Below are 27,465 nucleotides of genomic sequence, written 5' to 3' on the forward strand. Positions count from 1 at the left end.
TACGGTTCATATTTCAAAAACTATTTTAAGTACACCAAGTTTTTTCTTCAGACTTTCAACCAGTCAGTCTAATGGATTAACATAATTTCAGAAAATTCCTGGGTCAAAAATGTGTATTGTTACATCCATTTGTCACAGACAAGTTGGATAGGTGTAGATATTACTATTAATAATCAATAAACTAAGGAGTCAAATATCCAATTACATAAAATTGTTGCAGGCAACCAGTACTTCAAGCTAAAATAAAAATTCCTAAGTGGAATTCTAATGCCAAAAAAAAAAAAAAAAGATTGCACTCATCTTAGGAACAATGTAGACCAGAAAGATGTTTTTCTATAAGTAAACATTTTATGAAACAAACTAACCATTCACATCTCCAAGTCAACTTTTGTCAAAAATTACAACCCACATTAATTAGAAGAAAACAAAAATAGTAAACATAGTTGAACTCTGGTGACCTTGCTCTTTGTTGTATAATATTATTTCCGTTCTCATAGTTTCAATATGAATATCTAGTCATAATTAATTTTGAATTAAAACAAGTTTTAGAATTAAAACATCAGTAGGAAAGCAGTCTACCGAATATCTTACAAAAAAATTGATGCCTAATTTGTTTAATCATTTGTCATAATATACATATTTTTTAGTACAATTTTCCTTTCAAAATGTCCATGCAATGTTTTGCTTTTTATGTATTTTTGCATTGTTTTTGTTTTGATAACTTTGGCTTCAGATCTTGATCAAAAGTTTGGCACCCAATTCATAGGAGTGCTTATATCGATTATCTGACATCTTGTTTTTGTTAAGATTTTATTGGTAGGTTTGCAAATGTGTATCAGACTGTGCAAAAACTATCTATGGCATTGAAAGCATGGGATATGATTACAAGATAAATGATTTGCTTCATTGAACACATACAACAACACATATTTCCCACTGGGATCAGTGACCTTTGAATGTGTATCACCAGTGATCAGTCAAGTAGAAACAGTCAAAATATTTGATCTAATTTTCTTAATTTTTGCATGATATTTTTACACAGGATATCTGTCGTTTGAACTAAGGGAAGATTTTAAATTGATGAATTAGGTGACCAGGTTTGATAAAGTTTGGAATAGAATTAGTAAAGTTATTGTGCACACATTAACAATTATTAACAACGATAACAACAACAACAACAACACCACCACCGGACAGACATTTTCCCCTTAATATACCTTTCCCTTCCATCTTTGATAATACGGGCAAGGTAAAAACAAGCAGCCTCTTGGCTGAGATAGCTCCGCTGTTAGCAATGCACATTTCAATGACAGAACTGATGATAACATTAGAAAATGAACAAATCGAGACGTATCTGAGGTACCTATATGTATAGTATCAAATCAATCAGACTTCAACAAGAAGTCGAAAATATAACTTTTTACCGAAAATGATACATATACACCAAGTATCAAAAGAATAAGGCTTGTAGTTTTCAAAAAGGAGTCAAAAAATTAATAATTTGACACCGACGACAAATGAAGACGGACACAAACTACAGACGACAAACAAAGACAGACAATAACTCATATGATAAGCTCCACTCGACAAAGTTGACAGCGAAGCTAAAAATGTGCACCAAAATATTGTTGGAAAAATTATTGTTTGCAAAGGTTATTTACAACAGACATTTCATTAAAATCATAACTTAGCAATAGATGAAAATGGCCGCTGACCCCATCATCACATAGAATGTTCCCAGGATCTATGTAACCATGGCATTTGGAAACAATGGACAGAATAGTGAGAGAGAATGGGACAAAAACAAAATGTTACAGCTCTCAGTCTGAATGAGATTTCAGTGGCCAGTTGCAAAAATGGTTCATTGTAATTGTCATTATTTATTTGTAAAATTAGTGAAATAAGAATGAGTTATCAAATTTGTTTCCATGATAATTATATTTTTAGATTATCTCTATAATAAAGTGTACCGTCACTTTAAAAACAAATTGCTGACATCTGGGATATTTGTGATATTTTCTATTGGTGATCCTCATTTTTAGACAACTGATAGAAAATGAATGATCGCTTCAATTTGATTGAAATCTGCATTGTTCCAGTCATCTTACTACCAATCAGAAGTTGTGTTACAGAGCACTTTCTAGGAAAATTCACTCGGTTTTGTTAACATTCCCTACTCGGGATATGCTGCTTGAATACAATTTGCACAGGTACATGGAGTTGTTCAGATATACGTGGAGGTGATGTCATCATAATCTGAACTGAATGAAGCCTCTACAAACATTGGATTTTAATCAGAACATGATTATTCAACTGTTATTCTGTGCATATAAGAGAATCAAGTCTTAATTGACAATAATAATGAACAGTAAAAATGCAAAGGCTCATGGGTAGATGCTTAATTTTAGACAACATTACACCATTTGTTGCATGTACAGGGGACGATTTCCTCACTTTAACTTTAATAACAACGAATTAAAGCCAGAGGGTCATCACCTGCGCATACGCGGGAATTGAGTCCCAAGCGACGATAACACACGCCAAAAAGGCAAAGGCTCATGGGTAGATGCTTGTTTGTAAACAATGACACGCTATGGCCATCTGACGCATGCGCAGGTGACGACTCCCCCGCTTTAAACGCTTTTTCCAACTTTTTTTGTCAAAGTTGTAATTTGATTAAAAATATACGAAACCAATAAATTCAATTTGTCATTTAAAAGGCCGTATGACCATGGTAGAATTTTAGACAATATGAACAACATATTATATAATTATTTTGAGAAATTGTATATGTAGTTAGCACCATTAAAATTTTTAAAAATCTAAACATTATTAATGTTGGTTTGATAAAATACAAGAGTTATTGTGAGTACTGCCTGATTAAAATGAATTAACTTTTTATAAGCTATACCCTTTCAAACCAATAATTTGATGCAATATTTGGTAATTTTTCTGTAATTTTCGACCAAATAAATATAAAAAAAAAATAATGCAGGTATATTTTGCGAAATAAAAAAATTTCATTTTGTCGTTAAAATGGTTAACAGCGTACATAGATGTGGTAACTAAATTAACCCTTGACAGTCAAAGCCAGCTGTGTCATTTTTTGCCAAATAAAAAATCTACAAAATTGTTTCCATATTTACCCAACAATTTTGATCAAGACCAGGATTACTTAAATTAAAAATAAACAACAAATTACAGAAAATGCATACAAAATATTGCATCAAAGTCTCTTCAGAGAAAATTATGTCACTCGATTATTATGAAATGAAATTATGTAATTTCATTTCCTACAATAACCAAGTAGTCGCTTTCTGGTATTTTCTTCAGAGACCGTCAGTGGCGTTTGTTCCCTATGTTCCCTTATGCTACCTTCTTTGACATGGTAGAAGACGTAGTCAGCGAGATCGTTCAAAGTAATATACCCCTGTCGCATTACTTTGTCTCGGTAATTTGAGCATTCATGACATACTTGTGACTCGTACGGATTCAGGTGACACTTCTCAGCAGCACGTAGTCCGGCAACGATATGCTGGGTAAACAAACTGAGCTTTCTGTTGCGGTAACCGATTGATTCCTCATGGCCTTTACTTGCTGACCACTGCACGACACTGTAATTTGCAGACTTGGATGCTGAATTGGCATTTTTGGCTTTTACAACACTATCATCACCTGTATCAAATTTATATAGAATCGGAACACCACATTCTTTCATCTCTTGGTCGTTTTCACAGTCGGCATCCACGGACTTCGAAAATAACAAGTTACTCGGCATAGGCCCCCTGTCGGCAGCAAAACAGCAATCAAGGATGATGAGCAACTGTGTACATTTCATCTTGTAAAGGCATTTGCGCAACTCTGACACTTCTAAATCATCGCCACCATTACAAACAAGACCCTCTCCACTGTTAGAAGAATGTCCAGAAAAATAAAACAAGAAGCTCGTTTCAAACTGGTTTTCCATTTTCTTGCTAAAATCTTGTAGTTGATGGAGTATATTTTTTGCAGTTAGTTGCAGGTGAGTATCCCCTTTATTTGTCATCAAAACTGCATTCTCTTTTCTAAAAAAAACAAAACATAGCATAATTATTACAACCTTGTCTATTGAAAATCAAGTAGGAATTCTGAATGAACACAAACAAATTAGTCATCTAGTATGATGTTTTCTTTGTATGGCAACTGTGAAAATAAAATACAATAATACATCTGAAAAATACTGGCTAAACATTAGGTGGCAAAATTCTGAACATAAACAATTAATCTTCATGTTCCTCAATAAAACTTCATGCACTGTATTAATCTCAAAGTTCCTTATAGAACAAAAAAACACATGAATTGTATAAAAATTCGCAAATAATACAGCAAAATATATGATCTGTTAATGGTTCCTTACTTAATAGCACCAACGTGCGGATTTGTAAACTCCTTGTAAACACTGCTTGCATCTTTGTGAAAATTAACAGAATTTTTAATATCATTGGTGCCAATAAACAATCCATAACTTTGTGAATGACCTGCATAATGGAAAAAATAAGTTGATGTTAAAATAATGAAATTGACCGAAATATGTAGGTAGTAGGAAACTTTATAGTCCAAATGAACAAAGCAGAAAGCTGATTAGTCCAAACCATGCAAAGCAGGAAGCTGGGTAGTCAAAATGGTACGTAGCATGAGGCTGGGTAGTCAAAATGATATAAAGCAGGCAGCTGGGTAGTCCAAATGATACAAAGCAGGCAACTGGGTAGTCCAAATGATATAAAGCAGGCAACTGGGTAGTCCAAATAATACAAAGCAGGAAGCTGGGTAGTCAAAATGATATAAAGCTGGCAGCTGGGCAGTCCAAATGATACAAAGCAGGCAGCTGGGTAGTGAAAATGATATAAAGCAGGCAACTGGGTAGTCCAAATGATACAAAGCAGGCAGCTGGGTAGTCCAAATGATACAAAGCAGGCAGCTGGGTAGTCCAAATGATACAAAGCAGGCAGCTGGGTAGTCCAAATGATACAAAGCTGGCAGTTGGGTAGTCCAAATGAACAAAGCAGAAAGCTGATTAGTCCAAATAATACAAAGCAGGAAGCTGGGTAGTCCAAATGATACAAAGCAGGCAGCTGGGTAGTCCAAATGATACAAAGCAGGCAGCTGGGTAGTCCAAATGATACAAAGCAGGCAGCTGGGTAGTCCAAATGATACAAAGCAGACAGCTGGGTAGTCCAAATGATACAAAGCAGACAGCTGGGTAGTCCAAATGATACAAAGCAGGCAGCTGGGTAGTCCAAATGATACAAAGCAGGCAGCTGGGTAGTCCAAATGATACAAAGCTGGCAGCTGGGTAGTCCAAATGATACGAAGAGGAAAGCTGGGTAGTCAAAATGATACAAAGCTGGCAGTTGGGTAGTCCAAATGATACAAAGCAGGCAGCTGGGTAGTCCAAATGATACAAAGCAGGCAGCTGGGTAGTCCAAATGATACAAAGCTGGCAGTTGGGTAGTCCAAATGATACAAAGCAGGCAGCTGGGTAGTCCAAATGATACAAAGCTGGCAGCTGGGTAGTCCAAATGATACGAAGAGGAAAGCTGGGTAGTCAAAATGATACAAAGCTGGCAGTTGGGTAGTCCAAATGATACAAAGCAGGCAGCTGGGTAGTCCAAATGATACAAAGCAGGCAGCTGGGTAGTCCAAATGATACAAAGCTGGCAGTTGGGTAGTCCAAATGATACAAAGCAGGCAGCTGGGTAGTCCAAATAATACAAAGCAGGCAGCTGGGTAGTCCAAATGATACAAAGCAGGCAGCTGGGTAGTCCAAATGATACAAAGCAGGCAGCTGGGTAGTCCAAATGATACAAAGCAGGCAGCTGGGTAGTCCAAATGATACAAAGCTGGCAGTTGGGTAGTCCAAATGATACAAAGCTGGCAGTTGGGTAGTCCAAATCATACAAAGCTGGCAGCTGGGGAGTCCAAATGAAACAAAGCAGACAGCTGGGTAGTCCAAATGCTACAACTATTTCTACAATTGTGCTTGAACTTACCAATAGGTGGTTCAGCAAGTCCATGTACAGGACAGACTAATGGATTTTGGGGCGAGTCAATCAAACATTGCAGACAGACTCTGTCACATTTCTGGTTGCATCCATCACTTCTTAGGCTAAGACCAGCAACTAAAACATCAATTAAAAATACAATCAGGGTCAATCACATAATATGTGTTTTGAGTAGGGTTAGGACTTTCCTTATACACATTGTTTGTAAAAATGCAGCCAATGCAAAACATAGAAAAGAAGTAGTCACATAATCGTCTCAACATCAGGTCCACCGCTCCAAATACCATGTTACATAGATCAAGACAACAATGGATTCAATGACGAGAGGGAATAGAACCCTATTTTAGGCCCCAAAACAAATACCATGTTACATAGATCAAGACAACAATGGATTCAATGACAAGAGGGAATAGAACCCTATTTTAGGCCCCAAAACAAATACCATGTTACATAGATCAAGACAACAATGGATTCAATGACAAGAGGGAATAGAACCCTATTTTAGGCCCCAAAACAAATACCATGTTACATAGATAAGGACAACAATGGATTCACTGACAAGAGGGAATAGAACCCTATTTTAGGCCCCAAAACAAATACCATGTTACATAGATCAAGACAACAATGGATTCAATGACAAGAGAGAATAGAACCCTATTTTAGGCCCCAAAACAAATACCATGTTACATAGATAAGGACAACAATGGATTCAATGACAAGAGGGAATAAAACCCTATTTTAGACACCAAAACAAATACCATGTTACACAGATCAAGACAACAATGGATTCAATGACAAGAGGGAATAGAACCCTATTTTAGGCCCCAAAACAAATACCATGTTACATAGATAAGGACAACAATGGATTCAATGACGAGAGGGAATAGAACCCTATTTTAGGCTCCAAAACAAATACCATGTTACATAGATCAAGACAACAATGGATTCAATGACAAGAGGGAATAGAACCCTATTTTAGGCCCCAAAACAAACACCATGTTACATAGATCAAAACAACAATGGATTCAATGACAAGAGGGAATAGAACCCTATTTTAGGCCCCAAAACAAATACCATTTTACATAGATAAGGACAACAATGGATTCAATGACAAGAGGGAATAGGACCCTATTTTAGACACCAAAACAAATACCATGTTACATAGATCAAGACAACAATGGATTCAATGACAAGAGGGAATAGAACCCTATTTTAGGCCCCAAAACAAATACAGTGGCCCCTCGCTAAGTCGCGGGTGTTGGGATCCAAGCAAAAACCGCGACTTATCGAGGGCCGCGACTTACCGAGGGACGTCGTGAAAGAGGGAGGTCGTGCATTGAAAAACATATAAAAAGCACATATAAACCCTCGGTTTAGTTAATTGATGTATCATCACATGTGTCAGGCAGTATTCAAATAAAATCATGATTATGTTTGCTGTAAACATTGCGTTGATTATTTTGTTTGGGTCTGATATTATGTGGGCCGCTTGCTGTTGCTTGCGACTTCGACGGTAACAGCTTCCAAAATAAACCAGTTTCATCGCAATTATAAACATGTTCGTCAAAATAACCACCTTCATAGATAATTTCTCTCAGTTTTTCAGGAAAAGTTCCGACAGCGTCAATGTTCCCAGATCGAGCTTCGTCTTGGATTGAGACTGCGTGTGTCGATAGCGTGTCTTCTTTGCCATCGCAAGAACCACCCTGAACTGGCCTTAAATTCAAAGTCGTCATATCTGAGTTGTATGCTTTGCATTGGGTGATGGGACCAGATAGTGGAGTTCCGGGAGACCGTTCTTAAAGAAACGTAAACAGCTTTATCGGTGTCATCATTGTCAGACACTTTCGCTTGTTTTTCTGTTCAGTCCCGCCTCTTGGTCAACTTTGAAAACAAATTTACTTTTCATTTTTTACCCACCCACGAATAGTGGGCTCAACCACGTGCAACCCTTAACTTGGTTTGACACGGTCGATCGCCGTGAGTTTATGGCGTACGAACAGGCTGTATAGCTTTCGCTTTGACATGCTGCTCAATTGAGAAATAGAGATCAGAATTCTATGAATTCAACTCATTGTAGCGAGTTTTTCTAGAGGTATACCAAAATGGGACCGGCCAAGAAGTACGTACGGTCACTACTCGACACCCCCGTTGACACCTTGAGTAAGGCTGCCGTCACCCATTGCATCTCAGCAATTGACGGACAGTGGGTGTTAAGTTGTCTCTTTAACGGTTAGTTAAAAACACTATGCCATGAAACATTAGTCTTTGTACTTCAAAATTGCTGTCAAAACACAATAGAAATTTTGGGAGCCATCCAAGTACCCACGACTTAGCCGAATCGCGACTTACCGCGGCGCGACTTAGCGAGGGGCCACTGTACCATGTTACATAGATAAGGACAACAATGGATTCAATAACGAGAGGGAATAGAACCCTATTTTAGGCCCCAAAACAAATACCATGTTACATAGATCAAGACAACAATGGATTCAATGACAAGAAGGAATAGAACCCTATTTTAGTCCCCAAAACAAATACCATGTTACATAGATCAAAACAACAATGAATTCAATGACAAGAGGAAATAGAACCCTATTTTAGACCCCAAAACAAGTCTTGTAATTATCTTTATATCAAAGAAGATTAATTATGTCTGATCGCTTACCTCTAAGCTGTGTATAGCATATCACACAGTGGTTGTTGGGACCCGACTCCTCATAAAGGCATGTCTCAAAGTTTGATTCTGCCTGTTTTGTCAAATCCTGTAAGAAGTACAAAGTAAAATTCACTCAGGACTGGAACTGTTAAAAATAAACAAACCAGTGTCCTATGACTGGTTCGGAACAAACAATTTCAATGATTTATTTTAGAAATTCCATACACTTTCAAATTTATACTATATGAAAATGTTGCTACATTTTGTTTTATGATTAAATTAATCTGGTAATTTTAAATCAAGTAAACAAATTTAAATCAACATACTGATTAAAATTCAATGAGGGAAACATGCAAAGTATCATGTAGAAGTACTCAATCAAATGTCAGATGTGAGATGGGGTCAAATGTCAAAGGTGGCACAATGTCAAATGTGGCACAACGTCAAATGTGGCACAACGTCAAATGTGGCACAATGTCAAATGTCAAAGGTGATACAATGTCAAATGTCAAAGGTGATACAATGTCAAATGACAAAGGTGATACAAGGTCAAATGACAAAGGTGATACAATGTCAAATGACAAAGGTGATACAATGTCAAAGGTGATACAATGTCAAATGTCAAATGCGATACAACGTCAAAGATGATACAAGGTCAAATGTCAAATGTGATACAATGTCAAATATGATACAATGTCAAATGTCAAAGGTGATACAATGTCAAAGGTGATACAAGGTCAAATGTCAAAGGTGATACAATGTCAAATGTCAAAGGTGATACAATGTCAAAGGTGATACAATGTCAAAGGTGATACAATGTCAAAGATGATACAAGGTCAAAGGTGATACAAGGTCAATTGTCAAAGGTGATACCATGTCAAAGGTGATACAATGTCAAAGGTGATACAATGTCAAATGTCAGATGATACAATGTCAAAGATGATACAATGTCAAAGATGATACAAGGTCAAATATGATACAAGGTCAAATGTGATACAAGGTCAAATGTCAAAGGTTATACAATGTCAAATGTCAAAGGTGATACAATGTCAAATGCCAAAGGCGATACAATGCCAAATGTCAAAAGCGATACAAGGTCAAATGTCAAAGGCGATACAAGGTCAAATGTCAAAGGTGATACAAGGTCAATTGTCAAAGGTGATACAATGTCAATTGTCAAAGGTGATATAATGTCAAAGGTGATACAATGTCAAATGTCACAGGTGATACAATGTCAAATATAATACAAGGTCAAATGTCAAAGGCGATACAAGGTCAAATGTCAAAGATGACAATGTTAAATGTCAAAGGTGATACAATTAGTCAAATGTCAAAGATGACACAAGGTCAAATGTCAAATGTGATACAAGGTCAAAGGTGATACAATGTCGAATGTCAAATGTGATACAAGGTCAAAGGTGATACAATGTCAAATGTCAAAGATGATACAAGGTCAAATATCAAAGGTGATACAAGGTCAAATGTCAAAGGTCAAACACTAGACCACAAACTTCTCACCTTCACACTGTCATGCAATTTTTGCATGTCTATCCTTTCTTCTGAATCTCTTTTTATGCAGCTAATAATCAAATTTGCAAAACGTTCTGTGAGAAGCACATCTGGGTTGTTACCAGTGGGCCACATATCCTATGAAATTAAGTCAAATATACTTGTCAATCTCCGGCACATTTATAGTCACTCTATACAAGCAGTCTCTTGCAGGCTGAAATAACTTCGCTATTAGCAATGCATATTTCACAAGCAATCTGTACCACAGTATAAGAAAGAAGGCCTGTATGGAGAGTGAACTAAAAGCATAAATGTGTTGTAGGAAATATTTACATGTATAACAAGTCATTGTAAATAAACATTTGGGGGAAATGTTATTCATGCCAAAAGTAAAGTAATATGGACTAAAAGCATAGTTAATAATTTAGAGTGAATTGGCTGGTCTAGTATCAACAGAAATTAGATGTACTAAATGACTCTTCCAAAAGTGAAATATATGGTCAGAAATTAAACAGGATATGCTATTAGAAGGTATGTAAATGAGTCTCTAGATGGTAGTTGAGCGTGGTAACTGAGCGCCTCAGTTTTCAGAAGATACGAGTTGAGTGTACGCTCACTTTCAAAAGTAAGCGTGAAGCCAAACACTGGAAAGCTTGAGTAGCCTCACTTTCAAAAGTAAGCGTGAGGATAAACCATGGAATGCCGGTGATGTAATGAAAGCTACACGCTCAGTTTAACATGTTTAATTAAATATTCACGCAGTTTGAACCCTATGACCTTGTAAGATGGACGCTTCTGGTAGTGAGGGACTATGCTCACTTTTACGTGTTATAGTAGGCATGGGACCAACAATGGAATGAAAAGTGCGTGTGTCTGATTTCAAGTAACCACAAGTCGCCAGTGCATACTGCGCTCAACTACCACATAGACATATTTACATACATGGCTATTCATGTATTTTTTTGTATCCAAACAAATTTCATTTGTCCATGTACAGAGATAAACAGTACTATGGTCAAAAAGCAAGATTCAACTGAAACTAATTGTCAAGGACATGTATCCTAACATGCATAATTTGAAGAGAAAAAAAAATGTGTCAAACATAAATTTAAAAAAAACAAGATGGCTGCCAGTTGGTCATTTTTGATTTGAACATGAAACATCACCATGGACATGTATCTCACCATGTATAATGTTTTGTATCAAATCTGAACGAAAATAGACAAATCCTGTCCATGATACAACATTTCCAAACAAGATGGCTACCAGTCGACCACCTATGATCCATTCGCTAAATGAATCGTTATAAACATGTATCCTAACAAGCAAAATGTATGTACCAAATTTGAACAAAAACTGACAAAGCATGCATAAGATACCACATTTTCAAACAAAAATTGACTAACATTCATATTGGATTGAATCAGTAAACCACTGCATGTCTCAGGTAAAGTACTAGGCACAGGCAAAGAATGGACAGATTTGGTCTACAGGGTACTGAAATATGACTGTTCAAACAATCAAAATCTCAAACAGTATTACAGGGTTCAATTAAATGAACATGAACCAATCAAAGACTCCATCAAGTGATAGTAATGAACAAGTTCAATTGAGCTACCGAAATTTTGACTGACCGGAGTCTATGGTTGGTATGAACTATGTGAATAGGTGGGTTTAAAGAACCCTTGCCTAAATTCACTACATTCAATTACCCACCATAGACTCCGGTTTTTCCGAGCAAACAGAATAAATGATGAAAGTCTTTTCCCAGACCGGGATGAAAACAAACTCAACACCCTAGTTAAGACCTCCGCAAAAAAATGGGGGGTGTCTTAACTTGCCTGTGCTGTCCCCGTAGCAAGAAGCCAAAATGCTGCTACGGTGATAGGGTTCGGTGTGCCCGAGAAAGCTAGACCCCAACCCAATACTGGGGGTAGTAAGCTTTCAAAGTAAAGACCGAAACAGTTCTGCATGAGGGCATAGGCCGTAAAGCGGGACACCCGAGAGCTTCCAGGGGAGTGCTGATGGTAGAGAAATATGTCTGCATGAAATGCCGGACTGACTTATTGCCTATGCGCAGGGACCCTAGCGGACGTTCGGGCTGGTCAGCAAACCAAGACTGACCCGCTACGACGGGACCCAACCTAGAGAGACCCTTTTCAATGGATTCGGTATCTCTTAGGTGGTAGTTGATAAAGACGTTCTGCGTTCTCCAGAAGCCTGCCCTCCATGTGTGCTCGAGGGGGGGGTGCCTGACACTAGCACAAGCGAGTTAGCAATCGCACAGACCTCATACACTCGTACTTGGTGTCTCTGCAAACTCTGTTGAGGAAGTCAAAGTATTATAGACCTCTAATACAGTCGCAGTAAGCCACCTGGTTATGGAAGTTGGGGAGGCCGGCATATCCTGCTTGCCTGGGCCATAACACAAAGATATGTGCCTGGCACCCCGTTCCAAATCCTTAGTACGGTTTGGTGGCAACTCCGTGCTCGAACCGGGTAGAGAAGCAATTCCTCCTGACCTCTGGGCAGACAAAATTTGACCACCGGAGGGTGACGATCGGGTGAGGATCGTGTCCTGGGATTTGGTTCTAGGCGAGAAACCAGATTTGTGTCTTTAGCACAACTTGATTGTCCATAACGGCGGTACATCATCCGAGAAGGACAATGCCCCCAGCTCTGGCCGACGCCTACCTGAGGCGAGGGTCAGTAGGAAGACTATTTTCCACATCAAAAATTTGAGTGGTGCTGGTCTGAGAGGCTCCAAGGGCGGTCTGCCTAGAGCGGACAACACAGCCGACAAGTCCCAGTTGGGCGGTTCCCTTGTATGGGGTCTCAGGGTCTGGAAAGCCGTAGTCTCCTAATAATGTGACAATCGGTTAGTCTTGTTCCCGTACGTTTGAATGGTGGGGGGACAAGGCCGACCTGTAGCCAACGATCGCTGCGTAGGGCAAACCCACTTCGTCAAACAGGTGGACGAAGGAGCCTGCTACCTGGCCAATAGAGGTATGGTATCGATAAATCTCCCATCCGCTACACTAACCAGTGTATGCTCGCAGCCTAGAAATGTAGGCTGCATTGGTGGAATCCCTGTTCGCCCTGGCCAGGACGTTGGCTCAGATAATGCTTTAGCATGAGCGGGTCTAATGAGAGCCTCTATGCTTGTAAGTGATACCCGCTGGGCTCATTGGTAGTGCGCCGTCTGGTTGGCACGGCAGGTCCGGTAAGTCCGGAAGCACTGCTGGTGTTTCGACTATCGTTTCCGACAGAAGTGGAAACGAGGCCCTGCTTGGCCAATTGGGTGCAACCCATGATAATATGCGGGTGTGCACCTGTTGAAGTTTTCTCCAGTGCCCGGTGAACTAGCGGGAAGGGCGGAAAGGCGTACACAACTAAGTGGGTCCGCGAGGTGGCAAAGCGACCCTGGCCCAGGCTCCTGGAGTCAGCAGGAGTGTTACATAAGTCGGGAGCTTGGTGTTCCGGGGTGTGGCAAACCGGTATAACCTTGGGCCGTCCACAGCCGAAACAGCCTGGAGGCTACCCACTGGGGTATCAGCCACTCCGTGTTCTGGAGGAGTCGCATGGAAAGGGCGTCGCCAGACTGTTCCTCACCCCTGGAAGGTGGTGTGCGGTTAGCTCCACATATTCCAGGCACCAAAGGAGGATTTTGCTCTACTAGGACTGACAACGATGGGGAATGCGCCCCCCTCCTTCTTGAAGGAGACGTTGCCTGTGCAGAGCAGGACTCTGTGGTCTCGAACTGTGGGTAGAAAGCATGGTAGTGCTTAGTACACTGCTCTCAGTTCGAGTCGGTTGATATGCTAATGCGGGAGCCATATCCTTGGGCTTGTTCATCCAATAGATGCGCTCCCCCAACCCTGGGGGAGGCATCTGTTATCAGAGTCATACCTGCGGCGAGCGGGTCCAAGGGGGCCCCATTCTGCCCGAGGTTGGCCAGTGACAACCACCAGGGCAGGGCTTCCTTCACTTGGTCGAGATCGAAACCCGCCTATCTAGTTCCCATAGGAGAGCTCGGCATTACAACAAGCGTTATACCGGGCGGCTGCGTAGCGCGGCCTGGGGAACGACCCTTGGAACCAAGGTCATCATTCCGATGATCCGCATTAGTTCACAGAGAGACACTGAGGGAACGCTGACTAGGCATTTGGCTAGGCTGCTTAGCGCTAAGCAACACGCTTGAAATAGCTAAGCCAAGCTTACCTCTGTGTCAAAACTCTATGCCCAGGGACACCAACTGCGCGTTGGGTCAAGGTGGGACTTATCGATTTACTAACGAGTCCAACTGGTGAAGTAAATCCTGTGTTAGCCTGACGCGTTTGGCTATTCACCCCTTGCCCGGGTTGTTGGTAACCAGTAATCTGGGTACGGATTAAGGTGTACCGACATCTGGTGAAGCAGCAGCACTACCTGTTTCATCACTCTGGTGAACACGTAGGGCGCTGTGCCTAACTCAAACGGGGGCACCCGAAATTCGAATACTTGGCCAGCTGGGCGATTCGAAGGAGATGGCAACTCGCTGGGTGCATCGGTATGTGCAGGTAGGCCCTGCTTAAGTCTAGTGGGGCTAGCCAGTCAAAACGGTGGATGGAGACGAGAACCCTGAATGGCGTCTCCATGTGGAACCGATCGAGGAGCACGTACTGATTCAGTCTGCCTAGGTCCAGAACTGGACGCCTGCCACTTGTAGATTTGGTACTACGAACACATTTGGGTAGAAGCCTGGACCTAGTTCCAGCTGATGCTTCCCAGCAAACTGCTACTTCCCGTCTGATTGAGTCCCCTGGCAGTGCCCAACAGGGGAAATACTGACGGGGGGGGGGGGGGGGGGGGGTTAGGTAGGTTTGTGGAGATTTCAGCGGTATCCTGCAACAGATGTCACCACCTGGAAAGAACCAGGAATCGGACTACACCGGCGCAATCTGTACGACAGGAATATGTGGCCATGTGTTCGGCCGTTGCGAGGGGGGTGCTCCCCTCCTCCATGAGGCGAGTTCCCCAAGGCCTGAAGTAGTCACCTGTTGTGACCTGGCCACTCACCGAACACGTGCCTGTCCCCCCCCTTGTAGAGGTGAGCGTCAAACATGCTTCCCCTGCTGCCGGGTAGACGTACGCCCAGAGAGGGCGAGGAGCCACAACCTGGCTCTTACCTCCCTGGGGGTGTACCACTACCCTTCCCTCCCATGGAAGGGTATAAGCGCTTGCCTCCTGGCTGAGTCTGGCTAGCGGACGACACCCTAGGGCATTGTGTTTTCTGTGCTTGGGGTGCCCTCCACTTGCCCATGGCTGGACCAAATGGCTAGCGGATTCAATCCGAACCCTCTGGTTCATTGCACTCCGAAGCTCCGAGACTGTACCCACCATTCTCTGAACAAAGAGGGTGGAGGATGTCCAGTCTGGGTCACTGAGGTGGGGACGTACCCCGGCTCAGCTTGTCGGCAAAAACACATGCGTCTAAGGCCGCGTCTCGTAGCACAGTAGTGGCCCCGGCCAAGAGACCCAGGCAACACTAGGGGGTGTCGCATGTAGATGTGCGGTGGCCCACCAGTAAAAATGTCGCCTGGTCTAGGAAGCTGGTGCATTCTGCCTCCAAGGTTTCCAGCATGCTGGGCACGCATAATAATGCGCTCAAGCAATTCTGCCCTCAGGGATGGATGGGTCGTTTTCAATTGGCAAAGACACCCATGGAACGCGACTATCCCCCTTTCCCGGGTTTGCCAAATTCGTGGTACCGGGGTCTGGGGAAGGAGCCTTGGAATCCGGTTGGGGGCGTTTTGGTCTCATCCCACGCTATGGGGTCTGATCCCGAAACCACACCGACCGGGTAGCATTTGGTCCAGTGGGAAGTGTTGCCTAATGTTATCCCCACCCGGGGGCCTTAAGCATTACATCCTCCGCGGCTGACCAACGCCGCCCATCAACACCATTTGCATGCTCTGCGCCTCACTCCGCACTCAGACGGACAGGGAGAGACGGGGTTGCTTTGGATCCCGACGCCCGTGATCCCCTAAGCGTTGAAGCAACCTTAGGTGGTCGCTTTAGGATCAAGGGTGGGGGTATCTACATTGTATCACTGGGATCGATGATACTCCGCCTCACCCCAAAAGCGTGGCTTACCGAGTCATACAGATGGAAGACTCTGAGGGACCGCCCGGAGTGACGGCTGTATCCAACGCGAGCGAACAGCGTCCTGTTTCACTTTAAATATGTGAGAGGGAGCGTGTTCGACTGTGCGTCTCATGGCAGGGTCGGTTCCCTCTGGGGACGCCCGTGGGTCGGTAAGAAAGGAGTCAAAAATCCACAGCGAAGACCGGACACAAGGATAAATTCGTTACTGTTGTACCGTTACCGCGTGACAACCCTAGCTGGCTGAAAGTGGGGGGTCAACGTGTGCCGCGCCCTGAAAGCCCTGCCCCGAGATCAAGGGCTTGGCTGCCAGCACCCCATTGGCATTCAGTGCCCGAGGCTCAGAGGAGGCCCGGTGCAATTAGCCTGAACCCCCCCCCCAAATAGTGGGAGAGCCGTGACTGGGAACGGGGGTTCCCCGGAAGAGACGTGTTTGAATGCAAACATGCTTTCGTGTTTCTTCCTGCTTGTCCACTGAGGGCACACAGTGAAGACAGCTCGCTCCGACTGTGTCTGATCTACCCGGCCTGCCAGGGACGCAATTGCCCCGACAGTCCAAAGCCCTCAACTCGGAGGCAAACCTGGCGCTGTGCGAGGAAGGGTCCACAAAGAGACTCGCAACGGGCCCCATAGGAGGAAAGCCTCCAGGGGCACTGCCTCGCTGCAGCCGGTAAAATTGGGTAAAACCACCACCTGTAAAAACAGACTGTGAGGATGCCCTCCGATCAGCAGGGGAGACCGAGAAAAATATCGGTACCTCCACCGTCGGGCCTCTTACTCGACGTCCCGGTACACGAAGTACCGATAGCAGAGCGCGAGGACTTTCCACTCATGCAAAACACGCAACTCACTTTAACGGATTTGTTTACTGGACACGCGACCTTGCTGTGACGCGGTCAGTCTCAGCGATCTTGATGGCTATGAAAGAAAATCTCAGGCCTCAGAACTCCAGTGAAAAAAACATGCACCTTCACGCAAAAACCCCGAACCCTGCACGTAGCTACGACAAAGTATCTCAAATGCGGGTTCTATGCTGGTAAATTCTGAATATAACCACTGCACGGTCGACTTGAAACGAGAGGAGACCGGAAAGAAAACGGCAGCGAGCCCTGGTGCTGTCATGACATCTATATATTGCTAAATACATTGTAAATAAAAGACGACATGTATGAGGGAAATAACGAAATAGAGTTGTAAAAGGTGCCGCCGCAAAACCAACCAGTGGTCACGTAGAGGCGCCGGGTTCTAATTTCTTTGTTGTGAAAAATACTACACACAAAGGGGAAAACGACACGAGGGTAAAAATGACAAGGAAAACTTATCCTACCAGCTACAATGTCGGATGCCGGGCAGCGGCAACAACCCAAGCTATAAACCCGGACAGGAAAAAAAGCAGGCGATCCAGCAGAGCTCGCTAGATTTCATCTCCACTCGAGGCGGAAAGAAAATCAGAGTGATGGACGGCTACCTGTGGCGCTGCCAGGTGGCCTCGGTCACATGGGTTCGTGACGTAGGGGGTAAAAGAATCTTGAGGTCATAGGGCTTCCCCTGACCTAAATTCTATCTCTCCGTCACCGACAGAATCGCTGATTAATGCCTACAGTTCAAAATAGTCATTTTGACTGACCGGAGTCTATGGTGGGTAATTAAACGTAGTGAATGTAAAGCAAATGAATGAGGTGTTTTCAAGATGAAGTCAAAAATATTACTTTTTAAAAAAAATATCCATCAAAATTAGAGAATCAATGATATCCTCACAAATTGAACAAATAAAAGAGAAATCCAGATTTGTGGTTTTAAAAAAGGAAGTTGAAAAAATAAAAAGTCAACACAAACAATCAGTAATATGATTACCGATAACTCTGTATGATGAAAATCTCGACAGCAGAACTAAAAAGTTAATTTTTATGCGAAGTGAATGGATGCACCAACACAACCTTGAATTTATAATTATATTTTTAAAGTTCATTTTATTATCCAAAAAGTCTTGGCTATAGACTGTTGAAATTTTGTAGAAATGTGAATAGTGGAACATACTCAAAAAACGATTTTAAAATATAGATAACAGGTGCAAAATTATCTCTTTTGAATGCTTAGCATGATTTAGCTGTACAGTGTAATAAATAAAAAAAATGGTGGAAAAAAAGAAATGACTGGTTCTCTATATTATGCACTGTATTAAACTTTTTACAAAACAATAATACATTTAAATTTGAAACTGTAACAGCCATTTTAATTATGAGCATTAGCAAACTTCTTACTGAGTGAATTGTTATGCAAATTAGCAATTATCTCGGCTTCTTTTTAGTGCACATTCCAGAACTTTAAAAAAAATAGCTCCTAGACGCTTTGACCTTTTGTTTCGAAATTTTCACAAATGATTGACAATGTGTTTATCTTCAAAACGCCGTCGGGCATTGTTTTTAGTTGAATAGTGTTACAGCAATCGTACAGACAACTAGCCTGGGTGTTAATTTATGCATAAACTTGAAGTAGTGAAATTTGAGCCGCTGCCCTGCAAAATTGACAACTGGTAGACAGTTTTCAAGACGGCACTTTCTTCATAGTAAACAGATGTACCCATAAACCAATTTTGACAGGAGACAGAAGCATGGTTTAGAAGCTAATTTTTTTAAAATCACTTTTGACCAAAAAAGCACATTTTTGTCCATATTGCAAACTACAGTGTCCATAAAAATAAAATACTAACAAAACTTTAAAATTCATACAATAAGCTTTCCAACAATATATAGTTTTGTGAACAAGGGAGGTCATCTTGGTTTCCTAATTAACTAATTAAAATACCTGTCAGGTAAACTGCATCTCTACCTTACTATCAGCTGTTGTTGTTGTTGTTGTTGTTGTTGAGAAATAATCACAAGTTTGGATTGAATTTAATTTGCAGACACAAAATAATAGTTTATAAATAACAAGAAAATACAAAACTTACTATATTAACTTTTTCCATGAGCTTTTTACAATTTTTGAAGCATTTCTCCTTATTGAGATGCACATGAAGAGGCTTACGATCATAGAATGCAGGTTCACCAGTCAATAATCGTAACATCACTGAAAATGAGCAGAACTGAGTTATTTGAGATACAGATACTGTAAAACATGTTGAAAAAGCGGCATGCAATTTTAGCGAATTGTGGTAAAATGACGTAATAGCTAAATGTTGATTTAGTGAATCTCACTTGTCATTGTTGATTTCTTTGTTTGGCGCCATTTTGAATTTATAATAAAATCATTAGCGACATCTTGAATTAGCAAATCAGTTCTCTCGCTAAATTCATGAAAAAGACAAGCTTGCGAAAAAAACATGTTTTACAGTATTTGCTGTGAATGGTAACATCATTAGCAGGTCTACACTTACCAATGTTTTACCCCTTGAACACCAAATTTAAGTTTTCCAATTTTCATAAAATAAACATGTATAACATTTTTTTATATTTTTTCATCATCTGGTCCTAAATTAACAATACAAGAATGCATGGATATTTGGAGAATGTTGCACCGGAATTATGACAGGGAAAATTATGGCGTTGAACTGAAAATAAATTTGCCACAAAAACATTATTCCATGATTAGGGCAATATGTGACAGGGTTGTCTGAACATTTTCCTTCCTGGTATTATGGCAACACCATCTAGGCCCAAGTCGCATCCTATCATTGAAAGACGCAACCAATTCAAGTCTGTGGAACACTCGTCCATGGAATAGGAGTCAACTTCCATTTTAGTGTTCTACCCCAAGTCACTGCTGAACTCGGCAACCACGCAGAGCTACAGATAATAGGGTACTCCATTTGGTGCAGCAATGGATATAAAACAACTTACCAATGCTTAAACTGAAGACATCATTAGTAGGTCTGTGTTCCCAATCCTCAATCATAGAAGGGTCCTGATATCCCAGGGTTCCAGGATGCATTGCTGTCATTGATCTTCTGGACATACCTGGATTTATTTCTCTGGATAATCCGGTGTCACCAAGTCTGGCATTGAAGTACTGGTCTAACAGTATATTTGCTGGCTTCACATCAAGATGTACAATGCAAGGTCTAGAGGAGATGCGAAAGTTGGTTAGTTTTTTTTTCATGGTGTTCTTGTTTTTAATTTCTTAAAAATGCAAAATTATGGTATTTACACAATTAGAAGCTTATCTTTAATATAAGTGCACATAAACCAAATATTGCAGTCATTGTATTAAAAAAAATAATTCTCATTTTGATCACAGGCATCTGTCATTCACTGAAGTGCACACACTATATACTGATAGAGCAAATCCAGTAACATTGTTTATTTTGGTTTCCGTATCCATGATTACAAACAAGCGCCATTGGTATTTTGTAATCCTATTGGCCTTGTAGTATTTTACCATTTTCCCGCTGGTCGGTTTTATTTTGTTCATTTTGCATTTTTATACTGCTGGCAGCATCACATTTTATCGCGTGTTTTGTGGCCAGAACAAGTAGCATTGGTAATGATTTTGTGTATGAAACTGGCACTGAACTGTTACATTCAGTTACATACTTACATTGTGATATTAATGGACATACCTGTCGGGGGAGTCAGTATGAAGATACAGCAGTGCTGAGCTCACTTGTGTAATAATAGATAAAGATTTCTTCCAAGTTAATTTTGGATTTCTGCTATTAATGGCACTTTCCAAGTCTCCACCTTCCATGAATGGATAGATTATACACATAGGCTTGCTGTAATAAAAACAAAGCATCATACAGTACCAGTAATCAACCAAACAGTCCAGTAAAGCATCATTTTGTACTCATTTCCAGTTGCCGGTATGAAAGGTGTGTATTTTTTTTTCTAGGTAGAAATTTCTTAAACAAAAGAAATTAGATTTAGTCACATGAGGGCGCACTGTCTATCTTGATCGCATAAATTTAGTATTCTATTAAATTATGTATACTAATTTTTATAATATTAATAATAGACGAAACAGACTTTTTTTGACTTCATTACAGCAATTCTCATAAAATGGGCAACAAATTGGCAAACTTGCTTGTGTACTGTCTGAGAGTTAAATACTACAACGAAGTAGGTTTAGGAAACAGTCAACTCGTGGACACACCAGACAAATCAACAATATAGAGAGGCATGGGCAAACAATAATTGCACATTGTGAAGTTCAACAACTTATGTATAAAAGTTTGTCTATACAAATGTACATAAGTTTTCAAGTAAACTACTCTAGACTTTTGAACCTATGTGCACTACTTTTGTATTCTTTTTTTTCAGGAGAAAATATGGGAATAAAATACAATCAAAGAAAGCTTAGAAAGAACTCCCATGTGCTGAGAGTATTGGAGACGCATTAAATATAATTTGAAATTACTTAGCTGAAAACTAATTATGCAAATCAGAAAATTAATATGAACAGATTTGAGTGTAAAACTAATGAGGTCTGCGCAATGTAACAGAAAATCTATGTTTCCAAGTTTAATTGAAATGTGATTAGAACCAAAAAATTATGAATTATTATGCTTATTAGGGAATTAATATGAACAGATTTTTACCCCAAACTAATTAGGTTTGTACATTGTCCTAGAGCATCTTTGTACTAAGTTTCATTGAAATGGAATAATTAGTACTTTAGATATCAGAGTGAAAGCTTAAAATTGGTTAATTATGCAAATTAGGTAATTAATATGTACAGATTTTAACCCACAATTATCCAGGTCTGTCTATTGTCCTACAGCATCCATGTACATTCATTGGTATGTGATCCATGTACATTCATTGGTATGTGATGTTTAGTACCTGAGATATCAGAGTGAAAGTTGGTTAATCATGCAAATTAGGTGATTAATATGCACAAATATTTACCGGAAACTAATTGGGTCTGCATAATTCTAGATTCATTGAAATGTGATTAGTACTTTAGATATCAGTAGAAAAGCTGAAAATTAATTATGCAAATTAGGTAATTAATATGCACAATTATTTACCCTAAAACTAATCAGGTCTCTGCATAGTCGTAAAGGATCTATGTACCAAGTTTCATTGAAATGCGATGATTAGTACTTGAGATAGCTGTGGAAAAGCTGAAAATTAATTAATTATGCAAATTAGGTGATTAATATGCACAAATATTTATCGGAAACAATCAATCTCTGCATAGTCCTTGATAATTAGTATCCACGGATTATTACCAAAAACTAATCAAAACCTAGCATTAGTTCAGAGCATGTATGTACAAAGTTTCATCAAAATCCAATGAGTGGTTGTTTAGATATCAGTGGAACAATCATGGAACAGCTAAAAATCAGCTAATTATCATGCAAATTAGGTAATTAATATGCACAGATTTTTACCAAAAACTAATCAAATCTGCGCATATGTTCAGAGCAACTATGTACCAAGTTTCATCAAAATCCAATGAGTGGTTCTTTAGATATCAGTGGAACAGTCATAGAACAGCTAAAAATTAGCTAATTATCATGCAAATTAGGTAATTAACGAGCATGGATTTTTACCAAAACCTAATCAAATCTGCGCATTGGCCCAGAGCATCTATGCACCAAGTTTCATCAAAAACCGATGTATGGTTCTTGAGATAGCAGTGGAACAGTCGGACACACATACACACACACAGACACACACACACACACACACACACACACACACACACACACACTAACTGCAAAGACTCCCATTATGTGCTTCGCACATGGGAGTCAAAAATGAATTTGGACTTACTCTGGTTCATCACTGGCACCAAGTACAGGAACAATGAACGGATGACGAACACTTGCAACACATTTCTCCTAATATACAACAAATCAATAATAAAAACTTAAAAAGGAAAATACATTAGTGACAATTTTTACATACTCTGCTTAAGAAACTACAAACAATTTAATACTGAATAAATATTATTTTAAATATTAGTTACATTTAAAAAATCTTGCAGGATTTTTTTTTCTGTGCAATTTTTTTTTTTTTAATTTTGACCCCTTCCCCCAAGAGCATGAATCTTAACCATTGTGGCTTCAACTATTCAACCATGAGTAGACTCCTAGGAACTAACAGGACATTATCTGATCTTTGTTTCGCTAAACGCCTCACTAGTGACTGGTTACATATTGGACCAAACTGAAGAACACATTTCTGGTATCTAGTTTTAGTATCTTGCATGTATATGTTAGAAGATACCATTGAAAACTTAAACCCTCATTCTGACTATACATTGGACCTATAAAAAAGAAGATCATAATATCTCTAATCAACAACTCAGATGAAAGATCCAGTAAACCTGCATTTCTCACTATTATGAGATCAAATTTCAACTATTAATATCATTGTACTTATTGTGGTAACTTTTGTGAGGATTTCCTCGATAATCTAGATAGATTCAAGGGCAGAATAGAAAAATAAACTTTTGTCAAATCACTGTCATAACGATAAATAAACCATACTTTTATTATCTGCCTTTTAGTCCCGTAAAACATGTTGAAAAAGCGACAGGCAATTTTAGCGAATTGTGCTAAAATGACGTAATAGCGTAATGTTGATTTAGTGAATCTCTCTTGTCATTGTTGATTTCCTTTTTCACAATACTTGTCTGTCGCGTGCCAATACAAATGCGCAGTTATCATCTCAATAAAAACAAAGAAAAACTGTCAAATGGAATTAGGAAGCGCCCAAGATTTTTATCTTTCAGATTACTGTATACAAATCCCCAAGCCTTGGCCATTTTGAATTTATAATAAAGTCATTAGCGACATCTTGAATTAGCGAATCAGTTCTCTCGCTAAAAAGACATGCTCATGAAAAAGACATGTTTTACAGTATTTACTGATACACTTCTCAACACTTTAACAGACATCCAGTTAGCGCACTGAATTTGAATAATCACACCTCATAATTTTAAAATACAAATGAAAACTTCTTATTTCAGTATAAAAAAGAAGTGTTGTCAATGATAATCTGGATATCTATTAGAGCAAAACATGCTGAAAGTAATGACTCATTGGACAAGTAATACCAGTATGTTCACTGACGTAACTGATGCCGCTGAGATGTTGATGTTTTTCTACTTCTAAGTTTGGTTAACTGTTAATTGAAAATCGAGTTATAATTTAGAAGTGGTTTTGCAAAATAGACATGGTTTCTAAAATATGGGCATGGTCATTTTTGTAACTCAATGTTCATAACTCGATGTCCGTAATTCGAACAATTCAGCATCTCCATCCAAAGCGTTACTTACTCTTTTGAATTCGACGTCTCCTTGGTCACCACCAAATACTAATTTCATTCTTTTCACAGCTACCTCTATGCAACGCTCTTTATCAAGTTTTAGAACACCTAAAGAAATTAAATCAATCTTTGAAGTGAAACTAAAAAAGTACAGTGGAAAGCAAAAAACCAACCAAAAACTAATCAGATCTGCGTAATATGCCAGGGCATTTATGTGCCAAGTTTCATTGAAATCTGTGAAATGTCTTTAATAGTACACGAGAAACAAATGAAAATGCTTAAAATTGGCTAATTAATATGCAATTTAGGTAATTAATATGCACGGATTTCAACCAAAAACTAATCAGATCTGAGCATTTAACTATAGCATATATGTATCAAGTTTCATTAAAATCTGATAATTGGTTCTTGAGATATTAGTGGAACAGACACACGTATGCACTAACTAAGAATTCCCATTGTGAGCTTCACACACAGGAGTCAAAAATTTAATTTATCAAATACTGGATCATTCAAATATTAATACTTCTGTCATAGATAATTCATAATTAATTGGGGTCCTGCAACTATTATAAGAAATTTATTATTATTTGTTTTGTATAGATTATGGGAAATATTAACTACCGTAAATATTAATTTTCAACATGCATAGATCAATTAACAAAGATTCCCTTTTTTTCATGAGTTACTGAAGCAGGCATAAATTTTGAAGCAATTGCCAAAACGGGCTACCGGGTAATCCTCAAATATATCCCACAATTCAAAGTTTAGTCAAAGCATATATAAAGTATAACAGAAAGATTTTGATACAAGCTTGCTGATTGGTCTAACTGTTAAATGTTATAGTTGGGTAGCCAATCAGGTACAATCTTGGAAGTGCACCGACTCTTAATTAATGCATATTTATTGCATCAAACCATATCTACTAGTAGCCATAGTCATTCTCACCTTTGTAGACAACTCCAAAACCTCCTTCCTCTGATATGATGTTTCTAAAATTATTACACATGTTGGTAATATCATCATACTTGTATACAGCAAGTCTGTGTCCCATGTGAGTACTTTTCCACGGTGAGTGGATCTTAGGAGATGCAATTTCTTGCGTTGATGGCTGAATTGGTGATGCCTCTACAGGTGACTGTCTACGCATGGATGCCTGCACTGTGTCCGGAGCCAAAGAAGTTTCACCGACATTTTGTGTTGTGATGAGAGGTTCAACTGTACTTGTTGATACATTAGCAAATTCTGGGATGTTAGGCATATTTCTTTTAAGGGCACTGTGTAGAGCAGCTCTTGCATCTTTCTGATCACCTGGTTCTATTGGTATAGTTACTAATTTACTAGTTAGACCAGCGCTGGGTTTATTTGGTTGTTTAACTGGATACAAACCATGACTACGATGAGGTTGGTTTGTATCCATTTCATCTATTGAGGAATGGGGTGGGTCTGCAGTGTTAGGTTCTTCACTCTCCATGGGTAAATCCTCATCGGTGGGTTCATCATCATCATCAGCAAGTTTGTGGGTGGAAACTGTATTACTGCTTTCTGCATAAACATAAAACATCAATGGTAGAAATAGGATTTTATAATAAAAGTAGGTGTGAAAAAAAAATGCATCATAAAAAATACATCATTTAAGATAAAATTATTCTTGTTTTTATTCATTGTGCATGCCATTTGAAAAGTTGAGCACCAAAAATCATCAGCCTCTCAGCTGAGATAGCTCCACTGTTAGCAATGCACATTTCAATTATTAATGAATTGAAGATATCATGAAATGAACAAATCTGAGAGAGGTCCACATGTAGTACCCTATATGTATAGTACCAAAGCAATCAGACCTGAGGTTTTCGACACAATGTTGAAAATATCACTTTTTACCAAATATGACAAAAATATTCATCAAAATTAGGATCTGCCCGTACACCAAATATCAAAGCAATAAGAATTGTAGTTTTCAAAAAGAACGGATGACAACTGACGACGACTGACAATCACTCATATAAGCTCTGCTCAAAAAATGAGCGTGTATCCATTTTGGAAAAAGAAACTGACCTGAAATCGCAAGTTTTGGTCATCCCACACTGTTTTTATATAAAAACTTTATGAAACGATCAACTGAGTGCCGCTCAGTAGGATGCTTGTTGTACAAATATGATGCTTAAAAATTGAGCGTTTTTTGTTTTTTTTACTGTTATATGTAAAAACTTGCATGTACACTTACTTGCCACAAGTTCTTCAACTAAATCCATTCGACCAATGAGTTCTAGTTTTTCACATAAACCATATCCCTTTTGTATCTCAGCCATCACACCTTTTTGTTCCAGACAGCGGAAGATGTACCAGATGGATGTGGATTCTCTCATCTGTGCATTCAGTACATCACAACACATGAATTTCAGTCGATCAACTTCTTCTCTTCCGAGTTTAATTGCAATGGAATATAGAAGTATGCGACGGTCGCTAATTTTTCGAGATTCGTCAGCGAATGACTCACAACCGGGATGGTTGTGGTAGAAATCACTATCGCGGATTCGTTTTATCATCATACGAAGCTCAAGGGTTTGAAGAATTTGGAAAATTATACCAATTTTGCTATCATTCATCACCCCCATTTGGTATAACATTGTGAAAACATCAGTAATATTGAGACAATCCTCTAATGGTTTTGGCGATATTATATCACACAACAAATATTTGATTCTATCAAAATCAAATAGTGTAAGGTCATTAGCAATTGTCAAACAGAGGCGAGTAAGATCAGGTTTCATAACCATCTTGATTGTCCTTTCTATTCAATTATGTCTAAAGAGTTTCAATCCAGTCCAATTTAAGCACAGAAAGAATACACCAACGGGTAATGTTGCTGGGAGAAGTAAAGCATAGTAACAAC

At 39.5% G+C, this 27,465-nt stretch overlaps 1 protein-coding gene across 1 annotated transcript; it reads right to left on the reverse strand.

Moving 5' to 3' along the window:
- Positions 1-328: 328 nt before the first annotated feature.
- LOC102806858 (uncharacterized) lies at positions 329-27,465 on the reverse strand. The gene is made up of 12 exons (XM_085504395.1): positions 26,797-27,465; positions 25,521-26,117; positions 24,583-24,680; positions 23,073-23,140; positions 20,912-21,067; positions 20,193-20,413; positions 19,304-19,422; positions 10,219-10,347; positions 8,710-8,806; positions 6,030-6,158; positions 4,397-4,517; positions 329-4,064 (listed from the first exon to the last, which is right to left on the reverse strand). Exons 1-12 carry the CDS (start codon positions 27,347-27,349, stop codon positions 3,287-3,289), a joined length of 3,066 nt encoding a protein of 1,021 aa, XP_085360521.1. The 5' UTR covers positions 27,350-27,465; the 3' UTR covers positions 329-3,286.

This window comes from Saccoglossus kowalevskii, chromosome 10 (assembly GCF_978046115.1).
Source record: "Saccoglossus kowalevskii chromosome 10, keSacKowa6.1, whole genome shotgun sequence".
Taxonomy (NCBI): Eukaryota; Metazoa; Hemichordata; class Enteropneusta; family Harrimaniidae; genus Saccoglossus; species Saccoglossus kowalevskii.